General features: G+C 42.2%; 1 protein-coding gene across 1 annotated transcript in view; it reads left to right on the top strand.

The window, feature by feature from the left end:
• THSD7A (thrombospondin type 1 domain containing 7A) overlaps positions 1 to 25,465 on the top strand; it is a 266,931-nt gene that overhangs the window by 190,231 nt on the left and 51,235 nt on the right. The window contains exons 12-15 of the mRNA XM_066584966.1: positions 3,651 to 3,754; positions 6,733 to 6,927; positions 9,395 to 9,655; positions 14,133 to 14,311. Coding sequence (XP_066441063.1) covers positions 3,651 to 3,754; positions 6,733 to 6,927; positions 9,395 to 9,655; positions 14,133 to 14,311 — 739 coding nt within the window. The remainder of the gene's footprint in view (positions 1 to 3,650; positions 3,755 to 6,732; positions 6,928 to 9,394; positions 9,656 to 14,132; positions 14,312 to 25,465) is intronic.

Raw genomic sequence — 25,465 nt, forward strand, 5'->3', positions numbered from 1 at the left:
TGAGAATACCCATGTGTATGCCACAGCCAGAGGTCACTGGGATTACGGAAACAGCAGAGCTGACTGTGCCATGCTTGAATCCGGTGGCAATGTTAAGTAGGGCGCAGCGGGGACAGATGGAGGCGGCACTTATAAAGGCTGAAGATTACTTAATTTAAGTTAATTTTGTCACTCCATAGGAGGGTGTATGTACTTGAAACATTTCTTAATAATTGTAGCAACATCACTTACAGCAAGTAGGTACACTGTGTTCGAACTCTGGCTGCAGCAAGTTACCTATATGCTAGAATGGTCATTGGTCACTATCAATTCGACTGCATGTAACACAGACCTCTTCCCACCTCCGTAGGGGATGCATCTCAGCACTAAGATGCCAGATATTGTAAACTTAACTATTTACTTGAAACTCTGTCCAGTCATGACTAACTTTTTCTCTTACTCTTTATCTAGCGCGGGTGACCTGCTGCACCATTACACCAATATTGGCATATTAGGCATATCCAGACATAATCATTACAATATCAGCAACACATTCTTTGAATAATGATTGTGCCTTACCCACATAGTTTGAATATCACAAAGATACTTTCATCGCCCTGCGGACTTACATTAACTGTCACCTACAAGTGGCCCATGATCCCAGGCTCAAATCCTACAAAATATCACAGTCCCAGCTCTTCGATTGAACTTGAGCCCATAAAATAGCTCCCAGCTTTTCACTTGCACCTCCGTATCCCAATTATGAGTGTATACCAATATTTTCTGAGGCCTGGCCTCCCTTATGTAGATTTGGAAAATGGCATGCCCTCGACCGTGCATGATGCCAGTTCATCCTCTTTTCCAGTTGGCACTGTAACTTCAAGACCCGACTTTTAAGGCCCTTTTCATCCTCCACTTCAACGCTGTTCTTTGGGGTCTTTTCCTGCACTACCCCCCAGCGTGGGGACAGTGCGGCTTGTGCTGCCATTGAGTATCAGTGCCCGCTACCACATAGTATCCTTCATCTGCTGCCTCTTCTGCGCTCCCCTGATGGCGCAGCTACAAATCTTACTATGGCCAGAATGGCTGCCGACAAATCCCGCGAGAGGGGCTGGGCTTCCCTCAAGCAAGAGAATATTCAGCGATTGTTCGCTTCAGCAAATAAACATTCGCCTGCGTTTGCATCACCCCTTTACACGCAGTGTGGGTATCTTCCATAGAATAAATGATAGCGAGTGGGAGTATAACCTTTGCAAATATCAATGGTGGTTAACGGGTGCTTCTAGCTTTCCCTGCTTTAAATATCTACGGGCACCAAAATAGCTTTTAGTGGAGGGAACATGAGATGGAAACGTTGGATTTTTCCTATTTATGTATATCCGGTTGTTGACATTGCTCCCCTTCCCCCATATTTGCAGTCGGCAGCAATTACTGTATGTCTGCAGCCAGTTTTACACTAAATAAACTTGCAAGAAAGCAGCACAAAGGAGCATTTAATCTGCAGATTTGCACTTTTGCGGCTCATAAACCGCCCCAACTGTGTCACATCAGTCACAGTCACTAACATCAAAGGAATCAGCGACAGCCGAGCAGTCATTAAGGAGTTGTAGTTCTGGGCACATTAGCCAAGATTCATGCAAACAAAATTGCTGAAGGTTACACAATATGTGGCTTTCTGGCTGAAAGTTCTTCATTACCTTCTAGACGAGAAGGTTTTCTTCCAATGTGAATATAAAGCATAAGAAGACAATGGGTGACTGACAGACACAACAAAACATCTCCCGGCTCTACTGCTGCGGTAATTGGGCTCCCCTCTCCCTCCTACCGTCACCTTTCCCGGGTACGGAAAGGAGTTCAAAGGCAAGTAGCAGAGCATCTTCTTAGCAACATCTTTGGAAACTTGCACCTTGTGCAATTATTGTCAAACTCAGTTGAGGAGTAGGCAGTAGGTAGATGCATTAACCCTTAGGGTGAATGCACACGGGCGAATTTGAATTGCACAATCCGGATTGGGTGTCTGCCTCCAGATTCCCCAGCAAATTCCGCCCATAGCATGCAATGCAAAAGTGATTCTTCATGCACATGAACGGAAACCAACTGTGGTTTCCACTCACGGATGAAAAATCGAGCCATGCAGACCATCTACAGTACAGAAAAGGAAGAAGAATAACAGGTACACACAGACGCCGGCCGGGCACAGAGTCGGATTCCGCTGCAGGCCCCGGGAATCCGACCCACCCATGTGCACGTGGCCTATGCTGCATTTGTGATGCATTAGTCCCGCCATCACTCCAATAGATATCAATGCAAAACTGCCCGCCATTTTGAGACCATCAGAATTATATGCCCTTTACCATTTTTTCAATGAGCACGCCCGATTTTAGTCCATGAAAAATGAATCAATTTTAATCCGTATGTGTGTGCATGTTGTATCCATATGGGTGGAGTCAGGATGCAGTGCAGTCCGGCATCAGAAAGTAGCCCAGTGCAGGCACTTGGTAGAGTGGTAACATAATAGACCATGCCCTCTGTCACTGCTTCCTTGGGTTCCTGTAGCAATGAGCGCTTCCATCGCTGATAGAAGCTCTCAGTTTTTTATAGTGAAGTGGCACAAGATTTTTCCATTTTCAATAAAATTGTGCTGCCCTCCTCAGTTGTGGTGAGGTGGCACCTTGGGTGGGTGCCTATATTTTCCTACCTCTTGTCCTGGCCCTGTGTACACGCAGTGACTTGAATGGGTGACTGACATCCAAGAAATTGGATGAGAATAGGACATGCTTCAATGTGTTTACTCAGATCCTTGTAGAAAAAAATGCATGTCTACGTAGCCCCATTGACCATAATTGGCCAGTGGGCTGGCCATTGCTAGGACACAAATGTAAAAATTGCCTGTGTTAATAAACTCTTATTGACTTAGTCTCTCAGGCTTATTGGCACATTTATATCAATGAATTTATAACTTAAGTACTATTGGTCAACAAAGATCCTATCATTTGGATTCCCATAGGTCACACATTGGTGACCCAACGTAAGGCTTGACCATCAATAAGTGTAACTGGTGGTTCATTGAATGTTAAGTTACTGTATAATATGAAATGATAATTATTATGTTTTATTGATGTATCTCAGGAAATTACAGAACATTGGAGAACATTCCTTCGCTCACACAAATTTCCCATTGTCTAGCTTACACTCAGCGTCCCCTCCTAATATGACGTTCCATCATCTCGCAGCCTTGTTGAATTTGATACGTTAGAAAAATCCACAATCAGATCATTCCGTCTGATGTCCCCGGTGGCTTGAACTAGTGGTGTAAAGCCGTCCAAATTTCCCGACACCTCTGGGAAATCAAAACATCTGCTTTAAAAATGATGCCAGCAAATCAGAGCAGGATCAGGGCCATTATAAAATCCGTAGTTCCTCTTTTTGACGGGGGAGAAAAAACTAATTTTCTATGCCTGGGTTCCCCTGGTCCATGTGTTTAATCCAGATGGCTTGTGGTGGTTACAGAGCGAGGGTATTTCATTAAGAGAGCCCCCGCTGCTCCTGCCAAGTAAATGAAGAAGTGCACATGTAATGCTGCAGAGTAAATTATCAAGACTGGAGAGATTGAAGGTCTCCCGACAGTCATGATTTAGAGTCTCAGTCTTCTACAAATGTCTCGCCCATAGGTGGAAAACTCATAAGTGGAGAAGATGCCAGCTGGTTCCTTGGTACGTCAGACAAGACAGCCCCGGAGCCTACGAGACATGTGGACCTGGACTGCAAGCAAGAGGTGAATTCTTATGATTAAAGAAAAAATTGTTTCTTTAGGGAGTTTTCATGTTTTTCTTTTTTTTTTTTGCTAAAACAGACACAGCTTTTGATGCAGTTTTTTTTTTTAGCCAAAGTCAAGAGTGAATCAAGAGTGAAACCTACAAGTTCTTCCTTTATATTTCCTACTGCTTTTGAATCTACTTCTGGTTTGGTTCAAAAAACTGCATGAAAAGCTGCCATAAAAACTGCATTTTTAAGCCTTTTTTTCAGATCATTGTATGTATTTGTAAGAGGGGTAAAGTTTGTCGCTATTGATTGAACCGGTCTGGCCAGAGCCCGGTCATAAATCACTGATAGCCCCCTTTTGGCTGCACATCGCCTTTGGTCCTATTTTGGTAAAATCAACGTACTCAACATTTACACTATATTTCCCTACTGGGAAGAAGTTGGGTGATGTGGTCAGAGATCATGCATTTGCAACAAAACATCTCCTACATAGGTGGAAAATTCAACAATTGCAGTCACAAATTACAATAAAGACTAATCTATACTGGAAAACGGGACAAGAGCCACCGGCTTGACCAAAAAACCTTCAAACCAACAGTATAACCAGCATCCTCTGTGAGGAAGGGCTGTAATAAATGTGTAAAGACAAGTGCTGATTGGCCGGCTGGGACACAAACCTCCTAGCCAACAAATCTATCCACACACCGGCAGAGAAGTGTCCAACTCCGAAATGACATAAGTATACACCGACATGCGGATCTGAAGGACCACAACTGATGCTGTGACATCACCCTGGTTCTGATCCGACATGGCCAGCGAGCCGTGACACAGCCATAAAGTGTGTCTATAAGTTGGATAAAGGAATTTAAGGGGTTGTGCCTTGATTGCAAGTTATCCATATTCACAGGATAAAGAATAATTTGAAGATTGGTGAGGGTCCGACTGCTGGCACCCCAACCTATCCTGAGAAAGGGTCCCAAAGTGTGGGCAGCAGCATTCACACATGCACGCTGTCGTACCATTCACTTAATTCACCACTGTGATAGCCGGGTCCCATCAAAGTGAATGAAGCGACAGCGTGCATGTGCGACTGCTGCTATCCACACTTCAGGACACACAGAGGACCCACTCCTAGAGTCCCAAAAGTTAAACCTGCACCAATTTGCATCGGTGGATAGGGGACCATGTGCGATTATGGCCCACCCCTGTAAGGTAGCTGGAATTCAATTCACTTTTAAAATATCAGTCCCCGTAGTATATTTATGGCTTTTGGCCACTTAATTGCCCTCCATGGCTATTTACTCAAGCAGCACTGTACTATATGGAAGATTCGAGGATTAGGTTACTCCATGTTGTTACTCCATGTCAGGCATCTTCCTAGTGTCACTACAACTGGTACATTGGGGATTTTGCTCATAGACAAGAGGGAGCTCGAAAACTTGCTGCAATTATATCTTGTAGGAGAATGTCTTGTAACGGAGTATATTATCTGTATAATTATGGGACTTAATTGCTTTACTAAATTCCATTAAAATCTACAAGCCGTTATGTTATACAGATTACACCACGCAATTAAATTCTCTCATCTCCTTCATCGGGAACGGTTTATAAAACCTGCAGAGCTACATGATTCATTCTCCGAAAACAAAAGGCAAATTCCTCTAAATGTTTACTGAAAACCCGATGATTGCCATGAGATCCGTAGTGAATAATACATCTACATTCATACTCTGCTGTTATATTATTATGTAGTAACTAACCTGTATTAATTGTTACCTCTGCTTTTTTACATCGTGATACAATGTGTTACTACAGCGGTGCATGATGGGACACACAGGGATAGCATCATGAAGGGAAGAACACATAGTAAAAATGGAATGTAGAGACCCTTTTGTTGTGTTTGACATTTTGGGGGGGTTTCATGTCTATTATCAACCCTGTGTGCGCAAGTCCTAGATCAACTAAACAGCCCCCATCCAACCACAAGCCTACTAGGATCTGTAAGGATATTCTGGTGGGGCCAAATTGTGCCACAGTAGAGGTTCAGTAGAAGACAACCCTATTTGGAGATGACTTTGGAGCAGTCGCTTACCACAAGGGTATATTTCTTATGAAATGATCACAAATAACCTTTTAGACCTTATAAATAATTGTATTTTGGTGCAACTAATAGTGCAGGAGCACCAAAGGCCCAAAGTTCCCTAGCACTGGCATATAACAATAAGAGCCTTTGACAGTGTTATACACTAGTATTTAGGACCGGTGTTGAGTGAGCTGAACCTGTTTTGGGTAGAACTTTGCTAAAAGCTCAGTTCGGGTTCAGGCTGAACCAGACTTTCGGCAAAGTTGGCCCCGAAACAGAGTTCTACTACTTTCGTTTGCTCATCACTACTGTTAAGTAGCTTTGACTATCCCCTCTCCCCTCCTTTTCCCTATATATTACACTAGTGTTGGAATTCTATTCATGACCCGGAGGCTCAGGATGAAATGTTTTATCAATCACTGCTATGGTAGAGAACAGAGTATAGTAGTCCCCGAGACTGAACAGGGGTATAGCAAAATAACACGGTACCCTGAATAATGCTTTTAATGATATCAGTGCTCTAAATGGAACATGTGGCTGCAAAACATAAGCCCTCTAGAATAGTAAAGTAATGGTGCATGCTCAAAGGGGTTCAAAACACCCTTTAGCACATAACCAGGTGGTAGCAATGTTGCAAGTCTAGACAGAGCCACCTAAAGGGTATTTATAGGACTTGATTGATCCATCTCCTACTTGAAGCTGCTAGCAAAAATTGGTGTGGTACTTTGGAAATGGGGAGATTCGAGGGTTATGGCTGGTCTCAAGACAAAGTTTAGCTCTAGGTTCCATAGCTTATAATATATGGCTATTAGGAGACAAATGAGCTTCAGAACTTCAATTGTTTTCATTATCATTGACATTCTGCTTTTATGACATATATTTTTTGCATTTTTCCTCCATTGTCTTAGCTATCACTTGTCGTAGACAGGACGGAGCACAATCAGACCTTATCGAATGCCTCAAACATGCTGGTCCTTTACCGCCTCTAACACAGCCATGCCAGATACCATGCCAGGATGACTGCCAATTTAGCAACTGGTCCAAATTTTCAGCGTGCAATGGAGACTGTGGAGCGGTCAGGACCAGAAAACGAACTCTTCTTGGTATGTCTTTAATAATTACACCATTTATAGTAGTGTGCAAAGCAATATTAAGAAAAGGGGCCTCATGCTGAAAGTGAAATGCTATATATACATGGGGGCAACTACACTTTGATGCATGCTGTCATCTGTAGCACAAATTATTACTTTAGAACTAGGGTAAGCCATTCTAGAGCGAAGTATAGTTTTTTTTCTTCTGTTTTATAGCATTATTAACTGCCTGAGTTTCTTTTTGTATGGAGAGGGATCGGAAGCCGATCCAGCTCCATACAGTGCTGGCACTGGCTATCTTTGACAGCTCATACCTGCCCGCAACAGCCACAATCAGCGTGAACACTGATCACATCTGTTAACGCTTTAAATGCTACTGTCAGTCGTACTTAAATGCCCCCTTTGGTATTTCGGGGTTCCAAACGGCCCCCCCCCCCCCTCCTTCGTGTAGTGAAACCGCGAGGGGCCATCCTGTTGCCATGGCAGCTGAAGGCCCTCAGGGCTGACATGGCTTGATAGATTGCGGTATTAGCAATCAGTCACAACTTCAAGCCCCTTATAGAGACTAAAAAAACTAATTTATTAATTAGAAGAAATAAAAGGTATTAAAATTTTAAAAAACTGCCCATATTTATAATAAAAAAATCAAAACAACCCCGTCCTCCAAAGCAGACTGTGTTTTGTCGTGTCCATAAAAGTCTGATCTATCGAAGTAACGCATTATTTATCCTGCACAGTGAATGCCATCAGAAAAAAAAACACATCACCAGAATTTTTGGTCAACCTATCTCAAGCAAAAGATTTAAGAAGAAGCTATCAAAAAGTCATATTTACCCCAAAATGGTACCAATAGAAACGACAAGATGTCCTGCCGAAAACGAGCCCACGCACAACTATTTCAACGTGAATTTGAAAAAGTTATGGCTGCCAGAAGATGGCAGCAGAAAATAATTTTTTTTCAAAGATATTTTATTTTTTAAAAGCTGTAGAGCACAAAAAAAACAATACAAATTTTGTAACATTGTAATTTTACTGACCCATAAAATAAAGTTATGTCATTTTTGCCGCAGTGTATATACCGTAGAAATAAGAATCCCCAAAGATCGTGGAACTTGTGTTTTTTTTCCCTTGCCCTCCAGTTAGAATTTATGTTTTTCAGTACATTATATGGTACATTGCATAGTATCATTGAAAAATACAACTCGTTCCGCAAAAAACAAGCCCTCATACAGCTATTGTAGTGGATAAATAAGAGTTATAATTTTTTCAAAGAGGAGAGGAAAAAATAAAAATACAGGGAAAAAAGCTGCATTATTAGGCCTTAGTCACACGGGCGTTTTTTCACGCGATTTGCAGATCGCATGACGGGTGCGCATCCACAAATCGCGTGACCGGGGCCAAAAAAAATCGCCCGAAAAATCTACTCCTAGCCGCGTTTCATTAGAAACGGGCTGGAGCTATCCAGCGCATTGAATTCAATGGAGCCGGCAATACAGCCGGCTCTATTGAAAGCAATGCACTGCGGGCGAGCGCAGGATGAATTGTCGGGAAGGGCTTAAATATATAAGCCCTTCCCTGTAATTCATCCAGAAATGTGTAAAAATAAAAAATATATATATATACTCACCTGGTCCCGGCAGACGGAGTTCTGAGCGGCCGGCCTGCAGTGGGTGTGAAGGGGGTGTGAGTCAGACTTGCCTCTGATTGGCTCAGCGCTGTGGCAGAGAAGAATGATTTGTTTTCTATATGTTCTCAATGGGGTCGGCGCTGCTGCCGCCGGCCCCATTGAGCGCATATACAGAAGAGAACAGGAATCGCAGATCGCAGATAGGTGCGATCTGCGATTTCTGTTCTATAATTTATTGGACGAGCGCATAAAAAGCGCTCATGTGTTCGATACCATTGCAAAGCAATGGTTTTAAAAAAATCGCCGGACGCATGCGCATGCGCAAATCGCGCGAAAAAACGCCCGTCTGACTAAGGCCTTAGGGAGTTTAAAAAAATTCTTGAAAAATGTTTTTTCTGGGCATTGTGAAATGCTTCATTTCCCTAATGCTGGGGCTGCAGAGGAATTGAACATGTGCTACCAGGATGCTCTGCAGATTACATCTGATTACAGATGAGTGAGCATACTCGTTAAGGCGATTTACTCGATAGAGCATCGCCTTTTTCGAGTACCTGCTGGCTCGTCCCTGAAGATCCGGAGGGGCCGCGGGGGTGAGCGGGAGATTGCGGAGGGGATCGGGAGGGAGAGAGAGATCGATCTCACTCTCCACCCCGCTCCCCTCCGCCGCCCCCCGCAGCCCCCCCGAATCTTCAGGGACGAGCCAGCAGGTACTCGAAAAAGTCGATGCTCTCTTGAGTAAATCGCCTTAACGGGTATGCTTGCTCATCTCTACATCTGATCACTAATTATGCCAAGCAGAGAACCCCTTTATTGTGACCTTTTTATTTCTCTAATTTAAATTTCCCAATACAGGAAAAAGTAAGAAGAAAGACAAATGTAAGAATTCTCAGATGTACCCGGTGATTGAGACGCAGTTCTGTCCTTGTGATAAATACAACGCTCAACCTGTGGGGAACTGGTCAGACTGTATTCTACCAGAAGGGAAAGTCGAGGTTCTTGGAATGAAAGTTCAAGGAGACATCAAGGAGTGCGGTCAAGGATATCGCTACCAAGCCATGGCTTGCTATGACCAGAACAACCGGTTGGTGGAAACCTCAAGATGTAACAGTCATGGTGGGTACCTTTCTCGAGACCTCTTCTGTAGTCACTTTATTGTCATCAGTGTTCTTTTAAGCATTTTTCCTGTTTAATAGTTTTGCATGTATTCTTCAGACATATCTAGTCCAGTAACTGTGACCCCTACCAGTTGTCTGAATGAAGGTTCCTGGTGGTTCATGCCATTGACAGTAGTGGATTTCAGCTCTGTAAATGTGTTGGGAAAGAGATGCCATCAATCATGAGGCCAGTGAAATAATGAAGTGGATTTATTTAAAAGTAGTTTTCCGGGACTTAGAAAAAAAAACAGGCTCAGAATTGTGTAAAATAAAGAAAACAGATATACTCACCTGTTCCATCAGCTTTCTAACCAGCGCTGGAGGCCTGGTGCATGCCACACGGAACCCGGAAGAGGCAGACAGGCTGTTATGTGCCATTAATTGTGCACATGACTCCTCAGCCAATCACAGGTTTCAGCGGCCATGGAAGAATCACCGCTGAAACCTGTGATTGGTTGAGCAGTCATGTGCACAATGAATGTCATGTGATCGCCAGCCTGCCTCTTCTGTGTTCTTTCTTTTGCACAGTTCTAAGGCTGAGAATTTTTTTTTAATCCCGGAAAACCCCTGTAAGTGTAAAACATTTTGTGAAGAAATACATACTTTTTTTCTACAAAATTTTAATGAAAAGCATTAAATCTTTGGAAACTGAGATTGTCAGAAAAGGTTTAGTCACTCACAGACTGCTGAGTCGTGTTGTTTGCAGGTGTCTGTTAAAACAAAAAAGAAGAAAAGGAAAGCTGCATCGGATGGTCACAAATTAAATCAGTTCAGTAAGCAAAGAGTTCAATCGTACTCACACTTTCACATGACTTTTCAAAAATGGCTGTTATGTGGGCATACATGAGAAAGAGCTGGGTCTGATTGGCTGAGCTTTCAGCCAATCATAGGCAGCGCTCAGCCATTCATTAAATGACAGCTGAGCACTGCCTGTGATTGGTCACAGCACTGCCTGTGATTGGCTGAGGGCTGTGACCAATCACAGGCAGCACTCAGCTGTCATTTAATGAATGGCTGAGTGCTGCCTGTGATTGGCTGAGAACTCGGCCAATCAGACCCAGCTCTTTCAGGAGGCAGGGATTTTGAAATCCCCAGCAGGAGAAAGAGCTTCAGAACAGTGTCGAAGAAGCCAGCGACAAGACGCGCAGGAGCCCCGACAGCGGTGGAAGGTGATGTATATATCTTTTTTATTTTTTACAGCAGCTAGGGATGATTTTCAGGGAAGGGCTTATATTTCAAGACCTTCCCCAAAAATCACTGCGGGGATTGCCTGCATCCCATTGCTTTTAATGGGGCCAGCTTCAGCTTCGGCCCCATTAAAAACGGGGGGGGGGGGGTCGCGATCCTCTGCCACAGCTGAGGCAGGGAATTTCCTTCATCCCTACAGGGAGTCCCCTTGTCACAGTGCTGTCACATTGTACAGTGATGAGGGGACTCCCTGCGGGAAATTTTTGTGCGCAGCACGGACCTATGTTGCACGCATGTCCTATCTTTAGCAGGTGCAAAGATTTTGCACCTGTAAAAGACGGACATGTGAACACATCATAGGGAACCAATGGTTCTATCAGACGCTATTTTTTTTAGCGCACATAGCTGCGCGCGGGAAAAAAAAACACTCGTCTGAGTTCACCCTTATAGAGCAAACGCACTGAAATTCAAGGTTGCCGACGTGATTGCGAGATTGTGCAAACTAAATCGCCATTGTGCAAACAAACGTATGATCATTTCCTAGTTCTCTATGCTCAGCATTGCAGCCCCTAACGTACCACTGATTTGTGGTGAGCGCCGACGGGAGCTGCTGCTCCATCGCCTCCACCAATCAGCTTCTTCCCTTCCCTGGCCTGCACACGAGTGCTGCTGTCACTGAGTTCCGTTATTTCCGAGCTCTGCTGCTCCATCGCCTGCTACTATCCCCTGCACAGTCCCTAGATGAACTAAAAATATTTTTTGCCTATTTTCCAGCTCTAAAACATGGGTGCGTCCGATCGTTCGCTGCGTCTTATGTAGCGAAAAATATATCTTTAGTCTTTCTCAGCTTAATTTTTTTTTGACAATATTACCTTTCTTAATTTTATTCACTGGCTACTCAATTACACAGATAAAGCCAACAGCCACAGCAAAGGATCCCAAAAAAACCTACATCTAATATTTTGTTTTCATGGTTAGTTATTAAATAAAGCTCTGCCTGTAAAAAAGCCGAAGAGATGAGTCCGTGTGAAACCCACAAATCCAGTTACTGAAAATTAATTTTGTATAATTTATACCGCTGATTAAGTAGAAGTGAGCGGCACTGCCGGCGCCCTACATGTGAAGATACAGCAAGATATAGTCCCAATTAATTATGCATGCTCCCAGTATAATTTAATGTGTGAAACAAGTAATAAAATGTTTTATTGGATTACATGGGGAGATAGTAGGCTCTGATTTCCGTTTGATATATTACTTTCTGCTACCGCGATATAATATTTTTCATCTATAGAGATATGAATTTAGCAGAGCCTACATCTAGATCAACTGCCTTTTACAGATAAGGAAATGCCTCTTCTTCCGAAGAACGGAGATAAAAATATGTAAAAATTTCCAATACACTCCATTATTTTTATATCCTTTATATGTACTGAGATAATAACTAAATTGCTAGCGCATTCCATAAACTCGAGGTAAAAGAAAAAAAACTGCATTCGACTCAAGTACAAAAGTAATACTTAAAGGGATTGTCTTAAGAAGACAGCCTCTGTCAATTTGTCCTACTAGGGCATTTGGACATCATAGAGTAGTCCTTCCCCTATGAGCCACAACTGAGAACCACTCTAGGCCAGCAGTAACCCTTCTGGAATATTCAAGCCTTGCTTATATTACATGGATGACCATTTATTCAACCCTTTCCAAACCATTGTCTGACGTCTTCCAACATTCTGATTGAAGGCTGTACAGCTCAGATGTCGGAAGCTGTCCAGCAGGGTATTCTTACTGTATATTACTGGCCGCTCTGTTGTCGGGGGCCTCTCTGGCATGTCACATACTGCAGTACTAGCTCTAGCCAGCAGATGGTGCCATTGTAAAATGGCAGAAAGAGAAAGCTCCCTAGGAAACCCTGAATCCAAAATTGGATTACAAAGGGTTAAATGGTCACCTTGTAATGCTACATTTTCCTTTGGTAAGTGCCTTGCTGTCCATGGCTTCTTAACTCAAAATCAGCTGTTTGCTGGGGTGCTACATTCAGAAAGGGGTTGTCTCATCAATGACAAAGGAATCTTCCACTTTGGACAATCTGTCTTTGTAAGAAGGGTCCCTAGATGATAAACTGATCACAAGATGTCAGAGAGCCCAGAGGGTTTAAAACAAGTATTGTGCATCACTCACACCTTCCAACTGCTGACACTCTCCATGGGTATTTTAATATATGACCTAGACCCTGCATGCAGTCAATCACAAAGACTGTTTAATTGTCTGAAATCATGTATGATCAAATGGAAGCAGTCCTGAAACCAGCAGAACAAGAAGCTAAATTGTTGACTGCTCTAGATAACCAGAGATCCACTTCTTTCTCTTCCTCCTCATCCTCCTTTTCATTCTCTCATAAACCCTAGACCACCAGGGATGTTACCAATAAATCCTCCACCACACTAGCCTTTCTAGGGATGTTATCATTAAATGAACACTAACATTTCACACAACGTATGCTTATCTAACTAGCTACATGTGTTTTATCAATCTTGTAATATACTTGCATTAAAAAAAATTAAAATCAAGTTTGAAGTAGTTGTCATTAGGGATCTCCCTTTCAGCAGAGCTTTTCAATCCACTGCCTGTCATTAGGTATTTGGCTTCTCTAGTAACAGGGACATGCATACACTGCTAATTACTACATGCAACAGAGCAGCAGACATTCAGATGCTGCCTTGCATATGAGCCTGGGAAGTGTGAGAGAGGACATCCTGAGCAGTACAGTACTGGAAGAATGGCTACTTATTACCCCCCACCCACCCTACCACCTGTAAATGGATCGTGAACAGTTGGGCATGAGATTTTGCTGTGGATTTTTCGCTGTGGTAAATCTGCAGCAAATCCATCTCATGTGAATATACCCTAATTCTGTGGGAGAAACTTGGAAAAAGTTGTCAAGCAGGGCTACCACAAGTGGAATCAATGGGCTGTTCATATAATATACCTGGTATTAATATGATCAGTCAATCAGATTTCATCTCTAGACAACCCTAAGTGTTGTATGAACAAAATGTCCTTTCTTTGTATGGGGATTGTTTACATGTACTGAGAAAAGGTGAAGAAAATACACTTTAGAAATGCCACATGTAGCCAATATGATTTGAGTTTTTCTATGTCACATTCCTAGTTTCTTGTCCATCTTGTTTTGATCATTCTTTTATAGTCTTCACATAAGACCACTAATATAATAATTTTTACCTCCTTATTAGGTTACATAGAAGAAGCCTGCATTATTCCCTGCCCCTCTGATTGTAAGCTCAGCGAATGGTCCAACTGGTCACGATGCAGCAAGTCATGTGGCAGCGGAGTCAAGGTTCGATCCAAATGGCTACGTGAGAAACCCTATAATGGAGGACGGCCCTGTCCAAAGCTGGACCATACCAATCAGGTTACCCACTTTTTTTAAAACACGAAATAGAATAAACCTCTATCAAATACATGTTGCTTGCCTTAAAGCGGTTGTTATAAACTATCGATAGCCTATCTGCAGGATAGGTAATTAATAGTAGATCAGCAGGAGTTTGTCAACCAGGACCCCTGCTGATCAGTTGTTCCAAAGCTAGTGCACCTCTGATTTCTGCAGGAAGCAGACTGCTTCATTTCAATGGGAACTTGGTCTGCAATACCAAGCCTGGCCACTGCAGAAAGAATGGAGCAGTCTACCTCCTGCAGAAATAAGCTCAGTGCTGGTCTAGCAAATATCTAATTGGTGGGAGGTCCCAGGCAGCAGACCCTCATGGATCTACTATTGGTGATCAGTCCTGAGGATAGGCCAACAATAGTTAAGATCAGTACAAGTTAAAGGGGTTGTCCTGTTATAAGTTGCATCATGTTTTCTACTTTAGTCACACTCAGTTGTCATAATCAAAATTCTATAGGCTGCTACTTGATATATGTGAACGTTATACTTACAGACAGCTGACTTGCAAAATAATTTAGAACTTAAATTATACAGCATACTCATGCATTGCATTTTGGGGGATGTATAACAACAACAGCATGTAAGTAGTTGACAAGAGAAGGGGGCTCCTGCTGGCACCCTGCAATGCGATAGCAAGGTACCAGTGGATTGCTATGATAACCGGAGGCCTGGTGAAAGCCTCTGTGTCTGCCATATAACCTGACCTATTAGACCCCACCTCCAGAAGAGTCTAATAGGCTGATGTCTTAGGCATAGTAGAATGCACAGCATAAGTAATGCAGTGTACTATCCTAGGAATCGAACAATCAAATCTTCAAAACTCCTTAAGGGCTCAGTCAGTTATGTCTATATAAAATGAATGCTTGTAAAAGAACCAATGGTTTCCTATAGAAGTGTTCATACGTGCAAAATAGCGTGCACCTAAAAAAGATAGGACACAGGTGTGCGTTTTGTGCAGGAGATTCCATTAACTCCTATGGGAGCAGGAGTAAATGGAAACTCCTGGGCTGGGATTAGATACCCGCTGCTTACAGCAGGGCTTTAAAAGGTGCTTTTGTCCAGAAGCACCTTTTATTGTCCCGCTGTTAACTTCTGTTAACAGCACATTGGCGCACATAAAAATCCTGTTAAAAAAATACCAATTTTTCCTCACAAAAACTCTTTTTAAATCGATAAAATACAGTTTTTTTTGTAGCACATCACTGGTAACATTTTGTTATTCATCTCACATGATGAACACCGTAAAAATAATTATAAAAAGTAACGCCAACATTGCTATTTTTCTGTTGTTTGTCTTCCCAAAAATGCAATATAAAGCAATCCAAAAGTCACATATAACCCAAGTGCCAAGAAAAACTACAACTCTTCCCCACCGCCAAAAAAACTTCTCACATGGCTCTGTTGCTGGAAAAGTAAAACTGCTTCGGGTCTTAAAATGTAGCGATACAGAATCAATTGTTTTTCTTTGAAAATGTGGTTTTATTGCCCTAAAGTAGTAAAAAAATGTAAAAATAAAATCTCTATAAACTTGGTGTATACAGTACTAATCCACAAAAGCAAGTGGCCTGTTGGGGATTCTAGTGCCAAACGTAGAAAACAAAACAAAAAGTATCCATTGGCCTGTATTTAATACATCTACATGGTTAAAACAACCCTTTTTGGGCAAAATCCTGTTCCAGCATCGGAGGGACAATGGGGAATATTACCTGTAGTTGTTCTTCTTTGCCATCCCTCCGATCCATTAATTCCGGGTCTCTTTTTGGGCCATCCAAAATGGCTGACACAATCTTCAGACCACTTAATCCCCTACAATATGTTGATAGTGTTGGACTACTAATGCACTGTACCTGCTGTCTGATTGGCCAAAGCTGCTCATATGATCACCACTGGCCAAACAGAGGACAATGCACAATGTGCATTTGGTACTTCGAGATTTGCTGCAGCGATCTTCGACGGCTGATAAAAGGGCCTGAAAGCGACGTATCGGAGAGGTAGCAGAGAAAAATGGCTGGGATAGAATTTTGACCCGAGAGGGTCTCTTTAAACAAGTACACTTAGAAATTTCCAGCTCCTGCTTAAACCCTTTAAGGACATCCTGAAAAGGTGACCTGCCGAAGTGTTCGAGGCCTAGAGTGGAAAACCCCTGTTATAGAATAGAAACTTCTGCCCATCGGAGAGAACTTTCCAAATGTGAAATCTGGACACACTTTTCTACATCTCCATCTCTGCAGCACCACACTTCTCTAGATCGGTGCAGTGAGGTGATACGACGGGTGCCTTTTAGAAGAAACATTTGAAGAAATGTCTCCATATGTCATCCGGACCTGATTTACTTTGCTATCGGCAGATGTGCTCACTGCCTTGAGACTGTTTTTGAGAATGTTGCTCTGGATGGTGAATTATTCATGCTGCACATTTGAATAACACATTAGCATAAATATGAGATACATTACATGTGGCATTAGAGTGTCTATTAATTATGACAATCAATCAACGTAGCATCAAATTAGAGGGGAGCCGAGGGGATTTCCTATATAATGGATCATTTTATGGACAACCGCATGAAGACTTTATAAACCAAGCTTTTAGAACAATACAGACCTATAAATGCAAAAGGAATTTGGAGAAAGTTGTCTCTATATCATAAAGGTACGGTACAATTAAGATATTACCGTTATTAATGCATATTTCTTATTTAAAACACAATAAAACTTCAACTTCACAAGTTACAATTCGCTAGGTTATTCAGGATTTTATTCTTTTACACATACTGTAGGAGTATTAGTTATATTTTTTTCTACAGGGGGCAGTATTATAGTAGTTATATCCTTGTACCTAAGAGCAGTATTATAGTAGTTATATTCTTGTACATAGGGAGCAGTATTATAGTAGTTATATTCTTGCACATAGGGGGCAGTATATTATAGTAGTTATATTCATGTACATAGAGGGCAGTATTATAGTAGTTATATTCTTGTACATAGGGAGCAGTATTATAGCTGTTATATTCTTGTACATAGGGGGCAGTATTATAGTAGTTATATTCTTGCACATAGGGGGCAGTATATTATAGTAGTTATATTCTTGTACATAGGGGGCAGTATTATAGTAGTTATATTCTTGTACATAGGATGCAGTATTATAGTAGTTATATTCTTGTACATAGGGAGCAGTATTATAGTAGTTATATTCTTGCACATAGGGGGCAGTATATTATAGTAGTTATATTCATGTACATAGAGGGCAGTATTATAGTAGTTATATTCTTGTACATAGGAGGCAGTATTATAATAGTTATATTCTTGTACATAGGAGGCAGTATTATAGTAGTTAAATTCTTGTACATAGGAGGGAGTATTATAGTAGTTATATTCTTGTACATAGGAGCAGTATTATAGCAGTTATATTCTTGTACATGGGGACAGTATTATAGTAGTTATATTCTTGTACATGGGGCCAGTATTATAGTAGTTATATTCTTGTACATAGGAGGCAGTATTATAGTAGTTATATTCTTGTACATAGGGAGCAGTATTATAGTAATTATATTATTATACATAGGGGGCAGTATTATAGTAGTTATATTCTTGTACATAGGGAGCAGTATTATAGTAGTTATATTCTTGTACATAGGGACAGTATTATAGTAGTTATATTCTTGTACATAGGGGGCAGTATTATAGTAGTTATATTCTTGTACATAGGGGGCAGTATTATAGTAGTTATATTCTTGTACATAGGGGGCAGTATTATAGTAGTTATATTCTTGTACATAGGGAGCAGTATTATAGCTGTTATATTCTTGTACATAGGGGGCAGTATTATAGTAGTTATATTCTTGCACATAGGGGGCAGTATATTATAGTAGTTATATTCTTGTACATAGGGGGCAGTATTATAGTAGTTATATTCGTGTACATAGGGGCTGTATTATAGTAGTTATATTCTTGTACATAGGGGCAGTATTATAGTATATTCTTGTACATAGGGGGCAGTATTATAGTAGTTATATTCTTGTACATAGGAACAGTATTATAGTAGTTATATTCTTGTCCTTAGGGGACAGTATTATAGTAGTTATATTCTTGTCCATAGGGGACAGTATTATAGTAGTTATATTCTTGTCCATAGGGGACAGTATTATAGTAGTTATATTCTTGTCCATAGGGGACAGTATTATAGTAGTTATATTCTTGTACATAGGAGGCAGTATTATAGCAGTTATATTCTTGTACATAGAAGCAATATTATAGTAGTTATATTCTTGTACATAGGGGGCAGTATTATAGTAGTTAAATTATTGTACATAGGAGGCAGTATTATAGTAGTTAAATTTGTGTACGCAGGGGCAGTATTATAATAGTTATATTCTTGTATATGGGGAGGCAGTATTATAGTAGTAATATTCTTGTACACAGGCAGCAGTATTATAGTAGTTATATTCTTGTACATAGGGAGCAGTATTATAGTAGTTATATTCTTGTACATAGGGGGCAGTATTATAGTAGTTATATTCTTGTACATAGGGAGCAGTATTATAGTAGTTATATTCTTGTACATAGGGAGCAGCATTATAGTAGTTATATTCTTGTACATAGGGGGCAGTATTATAGTAGATATATTCTTGTACATAGGGGTAGTATCATAGTAGTTATATTCTTGTACATGGAGGGCAGTATCATAGTAGTTATTTTCTTGTACATAGGAGGCAGTATTATAGTAGTTATATTCTTGTATATAGGGGGCAGTAGTATACTAGTTATATTCTTGTACATAAGACACAGTATTATAGTAGTTATATTCTTGTACATAGGGGGCAGTATTATAATAGTTATATTCTTGTACATAGGGGGCAGTATTATAGTAGATATATTCTTGTACATAGAGGGGCAGTATTATATTAGTTATATTCTTGTACATAGGGAGCAGAATTATAGCATTTATATTCTTGTACATGGGGGGCAGTATTATAGTAGTTATGTTCTTGTACATAGAAGCAATATTATAGTAGTTATATTCTTGTACATAGGGGGCAGTATTATAGTAGTTAAATTATTGTACATAGGAGGCAGTATTATAGTAGTTAAATTCGTGTACGCAGGGGCAGTATTATAATAGTTATATTCTTGTACATGGGGAGCAGTATTATAGTAGCTATATTCTTGTATATGGGGAGGCAGTATTATAGTAGTAATATTCTTGTACACAGGCAGCAGTATTATAGTAGTTATATTCTTGTACATAGGGAGCAGTATTATAGTAGTTATATTCTTGTACATAGGGGGCAGTATTATAGTAGTTATATTCTTGTACATAGGAGCAGTATTATAGTAGTTATATTCTTGTACATAGGGGTAGTATTATAGTAGTTATATTCTTGTACATAGGGGTAGTATCATAGTAGTTATATTCTTGTACATGGAGGGCAGTATCATAGTAGTTATTTTCTTGTACATAGGAGGCAGTATTATAGTAGTTATATTCTTGTATATAGGGGGCAGTAGTATACTAGTTATATTCTTGTACATAAGACACAGTATTATAGTAGTTATATTCTTGTACATAGGGGGCAGTATTATAATAGTTATATTCTTGTACATAGGGGGCGGTATTATAGTAGTTATATTCTTGTACATAGAGGGGCAGTATTATATTAGTTATATTCTTGTACATAGGGAGCAGAATTATAGCATTTATATTCTTGTACATGGGGGGCAGTATTATAGTAGTTATGTTCTTGTACATAGAGGAAGTATTATAGTAGTTATTCTTGTGTAGCTCTATTTAGATCTCTGATGCCATATTATAGACAGTGATTGTTCAACACTTTAGGCAAGCACTTTGGATAATCTATATACGGTTATTATTATCTTATTATCATATATTGATTGTCATCCAAATATTCTGGGAATACTATAAAATGGTCTTGAGGCTGCTTGTCTATGTTCTTGGAACTGTCATTTTTCGTACAATGAAACAATTGATTTAAATGATTAATTTGTAATTTTTAGAGAGGTTTTAGGGGCATTTCCTTTGTTGTCCTGTTGGAAGCTCAGTAGTCTTGATCCGTGAAAAGCTAAAACTATGTCACTGCTGCCCTCTGGAGGCAAAGTATATAATAAATGTTTAGAATGTATGGTCCCTAAATATCTATCGCAATGTGGGAACTGCGTTACTAAGTTATAAAAGATAGACAGATAGATATGCGGTAGATTGATATATAGATCTGTGTAATAAATATGGTTTAATTGGCGTATCAAATATTTGGCTCACCCCTAGCTATACAGAAAATGGGCTTATTATATGAGCTGCTGTACATATATTTTTGTATGCATGCGTAAAACCAGAGGAGATTTTAAATTTGGAATGGTTTCTTCACTTTGGCTTAAGATGCATGTAGCAATAAAAAATGCTGGTTGCAAAAGTGTGCAAACCCTTTAAAGGGAAGCTGTCAGGTCCGATGAGCCCCATAGACTAAATGTATGGGCTATTAGGACAAGGGCCGCAGAGTCTAAGGATGCACTTTTTATACTCGCCTGCCTCTCTTCTCTTACTGTCCATCCTGAAAGTTGACACTGCAAATTCACCGGGGCAGAGGGGTCTCAACCTTATATATAAGATTGACCCTCTATAAGCGACCCTTTCACCTGACACCTCCTCCGATCCCTCTCCCCGGTGGTTATCTCCCACCTCACCACTATATTCAACCTCTCTCAGACTTCCGGCATCTTTCCCTCTTCTTTCAAACACGCCATCATTTCCCCACTGCTAAAAAAGCCAACTCTTGACGCAGCTGACCGACTACCATCTCTAATTTCCCCTTCATCTCCAAACTACTAGAACGCCTAGTTTACTCCCGCCTTGTAAGCTATCTATCAGAGAACTCTCTCCTCGACCCCCTACAGTCTGGCCTCTGACCCGAACACTCGACAGAAACTGCCCTTACAAAGGTATCCAACGACCTACTGACAGCCAAATCGAGGGGCGATTAATCCCTACTGATCCTCCTAGACCTCTCCGCAGCATTTGACACTGATGATCCACAAACTCCTCCTTGGTATGCTTTGTTCCATTGGCCTAAAGGACACTGCCCTCTCCTGGTTCTCCTCCTACCTATCTGACCGCTCCTTCAGCGTCTCCTTTACTGGCTCTACCTCTCCTTCTCTTCCCCTTGCTGTTGGGGTCCCCCAAGGCTTGGTCCTTGGCCCCCTCCTCTTCTCTATCTACACAGCCCCTATTTGACAAACCATCAGGAGATTTGGCCTCCAATACCACCTCTATGCTGATGACACCCAGCTATACACCTCTTCCTGTGACATCTCTGTACCTTTCCTCCAAAATATCAACGACTGTCTGTCCGCTGTCTCTAACACTATGTCCATTCTCTACCTAAAACTAAACATCTCGAAAACTGACTTATTGGTATTTACACCCTCCACTAACCGACCTCATCCTGACATCTCCATCTCAGTGTGTGGTGCCACCATAACTCCCAGACAGCATGCCCACTGCCTTGGGGTCATATCCGACTCCGATCTTTCATTTACCACCTACATCCAATCTTTTGCCCGAACATGTCAGCTGCACCTCAAGAACATCGCAAGAATCCGCTCTTTCCTCATTGTAGACACTGAAAATGCTTATTGTTGCCCTCATCCACTCTCGGCTCGATTATTGCAACTCGTTGCTGATCGGCCTCCCCTGCACCAGACTCTACCCTCTCCAATCCATCCTGAATGCGGCAGCCAGGCTCATCTTCATGTCTAGCCGCTACTCAGATGCCTCTGCCCTGTGTTGGTCACTGCACTGGCTGCCCGTCAAATACAGAATTCAATTTAAACTCGTACCTTCATCTACAAAGCCCTTCTCAGTGCAGCGCCACCCTATATTGCCTCCCTCATCTCAATCCATCATCCAGCCAGGGTTCTCCGCTCTGCTAACGAAACTAGACTACGCGCCCCTCTAACTTGAACTTCTCATTCCCGCCTCCAAGACTTCTCCAGAGCAGCACCAGTCCTCTGGAACGCACTACCAAAGGCTACCTGGGCAATCCAGGACTCTAAAAACTTCAGGCGTGCTCTAAAAACGCACCTTTTCAGGGAGGCATACCGCATTCCCTAAACAAACTCCTCTGTACTCTGCCTGATAACATGCTCCCTGACCTACTGACTGCAATTTCTGCTAGCCGTCATAAACCGCTCTTGCAGTCATAACGATTCTGCCATCACACGGCTAAATGTCTGACCATTGTCTATGTGTGTAGCATCCCTCACTCTCCACCTCGCCATACTGTGCACATCATCACCAGCTCCTTTACCTTCTGTATCACCCCAATACTTGTAGTATGTAAGCTCGTTGGAGCAGGACCCTCACGCCTATTGTTTCCATCAACTGATTACTATGTAACCGTGGTTCTGTACTTTTTGTACTTTTGTCTCTGTGTATTCCCCCTGTCTATGTAAGCGCTGCGGAATATGTTGGTGCTATACAAATAAAGATTATTAATTATTATTAGAGATGAGCGAACGTACTCGTCCGAGCTTGATGCTCGGGCGAATATTAGGGTGTTCGGGATGTTCGTTATTCGTAACGAACACCACACGATGTTCGGATGTTCGGGTTACTTTAACTTTCTTCCCTGAGAAATCATTTCTATATGCGCTCAATGGGGCCGGCGGCAGCAGCGCCAACCCCATTGAGAACATATAGAAGACAAATCCTTCTTCTCTGCCACAGCTGTAACAGCTGTGACAGAGAAGAACGATGTTTGCCCATTGAATTCAATGGAACCGGCAATACAGCCGACTCCACTGAATGCAATGGGCTGCCGGCGATCGCGGGATGAATTGTCGGAAAGGGGTTAAATATATAAGCCCTTTCCTGCAATTCATCCAGAAATGTGTAAAAATAAAAAATATATATATACTCACCTGGTGCCGACAGACGGAGTTCAGCGCGGCAGGCTGCAGTTCTCCTGAACTGCTCTGAACAGCTGTTAGTAGTATTCAGCAGCCGGGGATTTAAAATCCCCGCCTGCTGAATAAGATGCCTCTGAATGGTCACAGCCTGACCAATCAGAGGCCAGCCCTCACTCACACCCATTCATGAATTCATGAATGGGTGAGTGAGGGCTGCCTCTGATTGGCTCAGGGGCAGCTCTCCTGCCCCTGAGCCAATCAGAGGCAGCCCTCACTCACCCATTCATGAATGGGTGTGAGTGAGGGCTGGCCTCTGATTGGTCAGGCTGTGACCATTCAGAGGCATCTTATTCAGCAGGCGGGGATTTTAAATCCCCGGCTGCTGAATACTACTAACAGCTGTTCAGAGCAGTTCAGGAGAACTGCAGCCTGCCGCACTGAACTCCGTCTGTCGGCACCAGGTGAGTATATATATATTTTTTATTTTTACACATTTCTGGATGAATTGCAGGAAAGGGCTTATATATTTAACCCCTTTCCGACAATTCATCCCGCGATCGCCGGCAGCCCATTGCATTCAGTGGAGTCGGCTGTATTGACGGCTCCATTGAATTCAATGGGCTAACATCGTTCTTCTCTGCCACAGCTGTTACAGCTGTGGCAGAGGAGAACTTGCTGTGTCGTTCCCATCATTTTCTTGAATTGCCAAGATTTTCACACATGAAAACCTTAGCGAGCATCGGCGAAATACAAAAATGTTCCGGTCGCCCATTGACTTCAATGGGGTTCGTTATTCGAAACGAACACCCGAACATCGCGGGAAGTTCGTTTCGAATAACTCGAACCCGAACATTTTGGTGTTCGCTCATCTTTAATTATTATTATATATATAAGACTTTCATAGAAGAGGATCCATGGTAGGTTCAACGTGTTTCTATTGGACTTTTCAGTTCTTCAGGAACCTAATGAGTCATAGATAGCAGAAACTAGCAGAAGGCAGCTGAGTTATATGAACTGGTCATCTGCTTACCTGTTCACCCAATTTGTAGCATGATAAACTTTGGGTTACATTCAGAGGTATGTGATTTTTTTTTTAGCACCTCTGACCCAAGTAGGAGGGGCAATAGTCTAATACTGGTTGATCATTCTTCATCTCTTAGTGTGACCACTCCAGTAACAATGGTGATCAGTTTGATCACACCAGGGATATTATCATCCTCTGTCCTATTGACTATTTTCCCTCTGAGTCATACTTACCTTCTATATATGTGACCCTCTTGGGAGGGCGCTCATCTGTTTATACTTACTTTCTGCATGTGTGACCCTCTTAGGAGAGTGCATGCATGTGATTGATCTCTTCATTTCCTGTGCGGGTGCACACACTGTGTTTATGTGTGTATGTGCACTTAATTAAGAGATGAGTCCAATGTATGCACCAAGCGCCAGCTTAACCCCTTAACGACCAGCCCATAGTGTTTTTACGTCCTCCCGAAGTGGGCTCTATTCTCTGAGGACGTAAAAACATGCTTCCTGCAGAGAATAGTGCCCCTCGGGCTGTGGACGTGACAGCTCCATGCTGTCGGTGTCCGCAGGTAGCTGACAGCATGGAGCTGTCATCCCGGGCTGTTCGGAGCCCCCCCCCCCCCGGCATTGCGATCGGCGCTATGCAATGGATAGCGCCGATCGCAAAAAAAGTAAATAAAAGTACATAAAAGTTAAAGATTCAGCTGCTCTGATGGATCGGATCCATCGGAGCAGCTGAAATTACTCACCGAGGTCTGGCACGCTGCTCCCCGCTCTCCTGCCGCTCCGGGGCCCGAAGCCGGTCTTCTGCGCATGCGCGCCAGGCGGCATTACGTCAGCCGCATGCGCAGAAGGCCCGGCGGCGCGGGAGATTTAAAATCTCCTGGCTCCCGGCTCCTGTAGGTAGCCGGGAGGCAGGAGATGTCAGCGGGGACTGCGGTGAGCGGTCCCCGGTACCGCGATCGCCGTTATCCAATGGTTAGCGGCGATCGCGAAAAAGTTAAAAAAAAGTTTTAAAAAAGTCAGTTTCACCTCCCCTCATGGATCGGATCCATGAGGGGAGGTGAAAATACTCACCCCCAGTCCTCAGCGGTGTCCCGATGTCCCGGGACCCGAATCCCCGTCTGCGCATGCGCGCCCGATGATTGACATCGGGCGCGTGAACAGACGGGCTCGAGCC

The sequence above is a fragment of the Eleutherodactylus coqui genome, chromosome 12 (genome assembly GCF_035609145.1).
Source record: "Eleutherodactylus coqui strain aEleCoq1 chromosome 12, aEleCoq1.hap1, whole genome shotgun sequence".
Classification (NCBI taxonomy): Eukaryota; Metazoa; Chordata; class Amphibia; order Anura; family Eleutherodactylidae; genus Eleutherodactylus; species Eleutherodactylus coqui.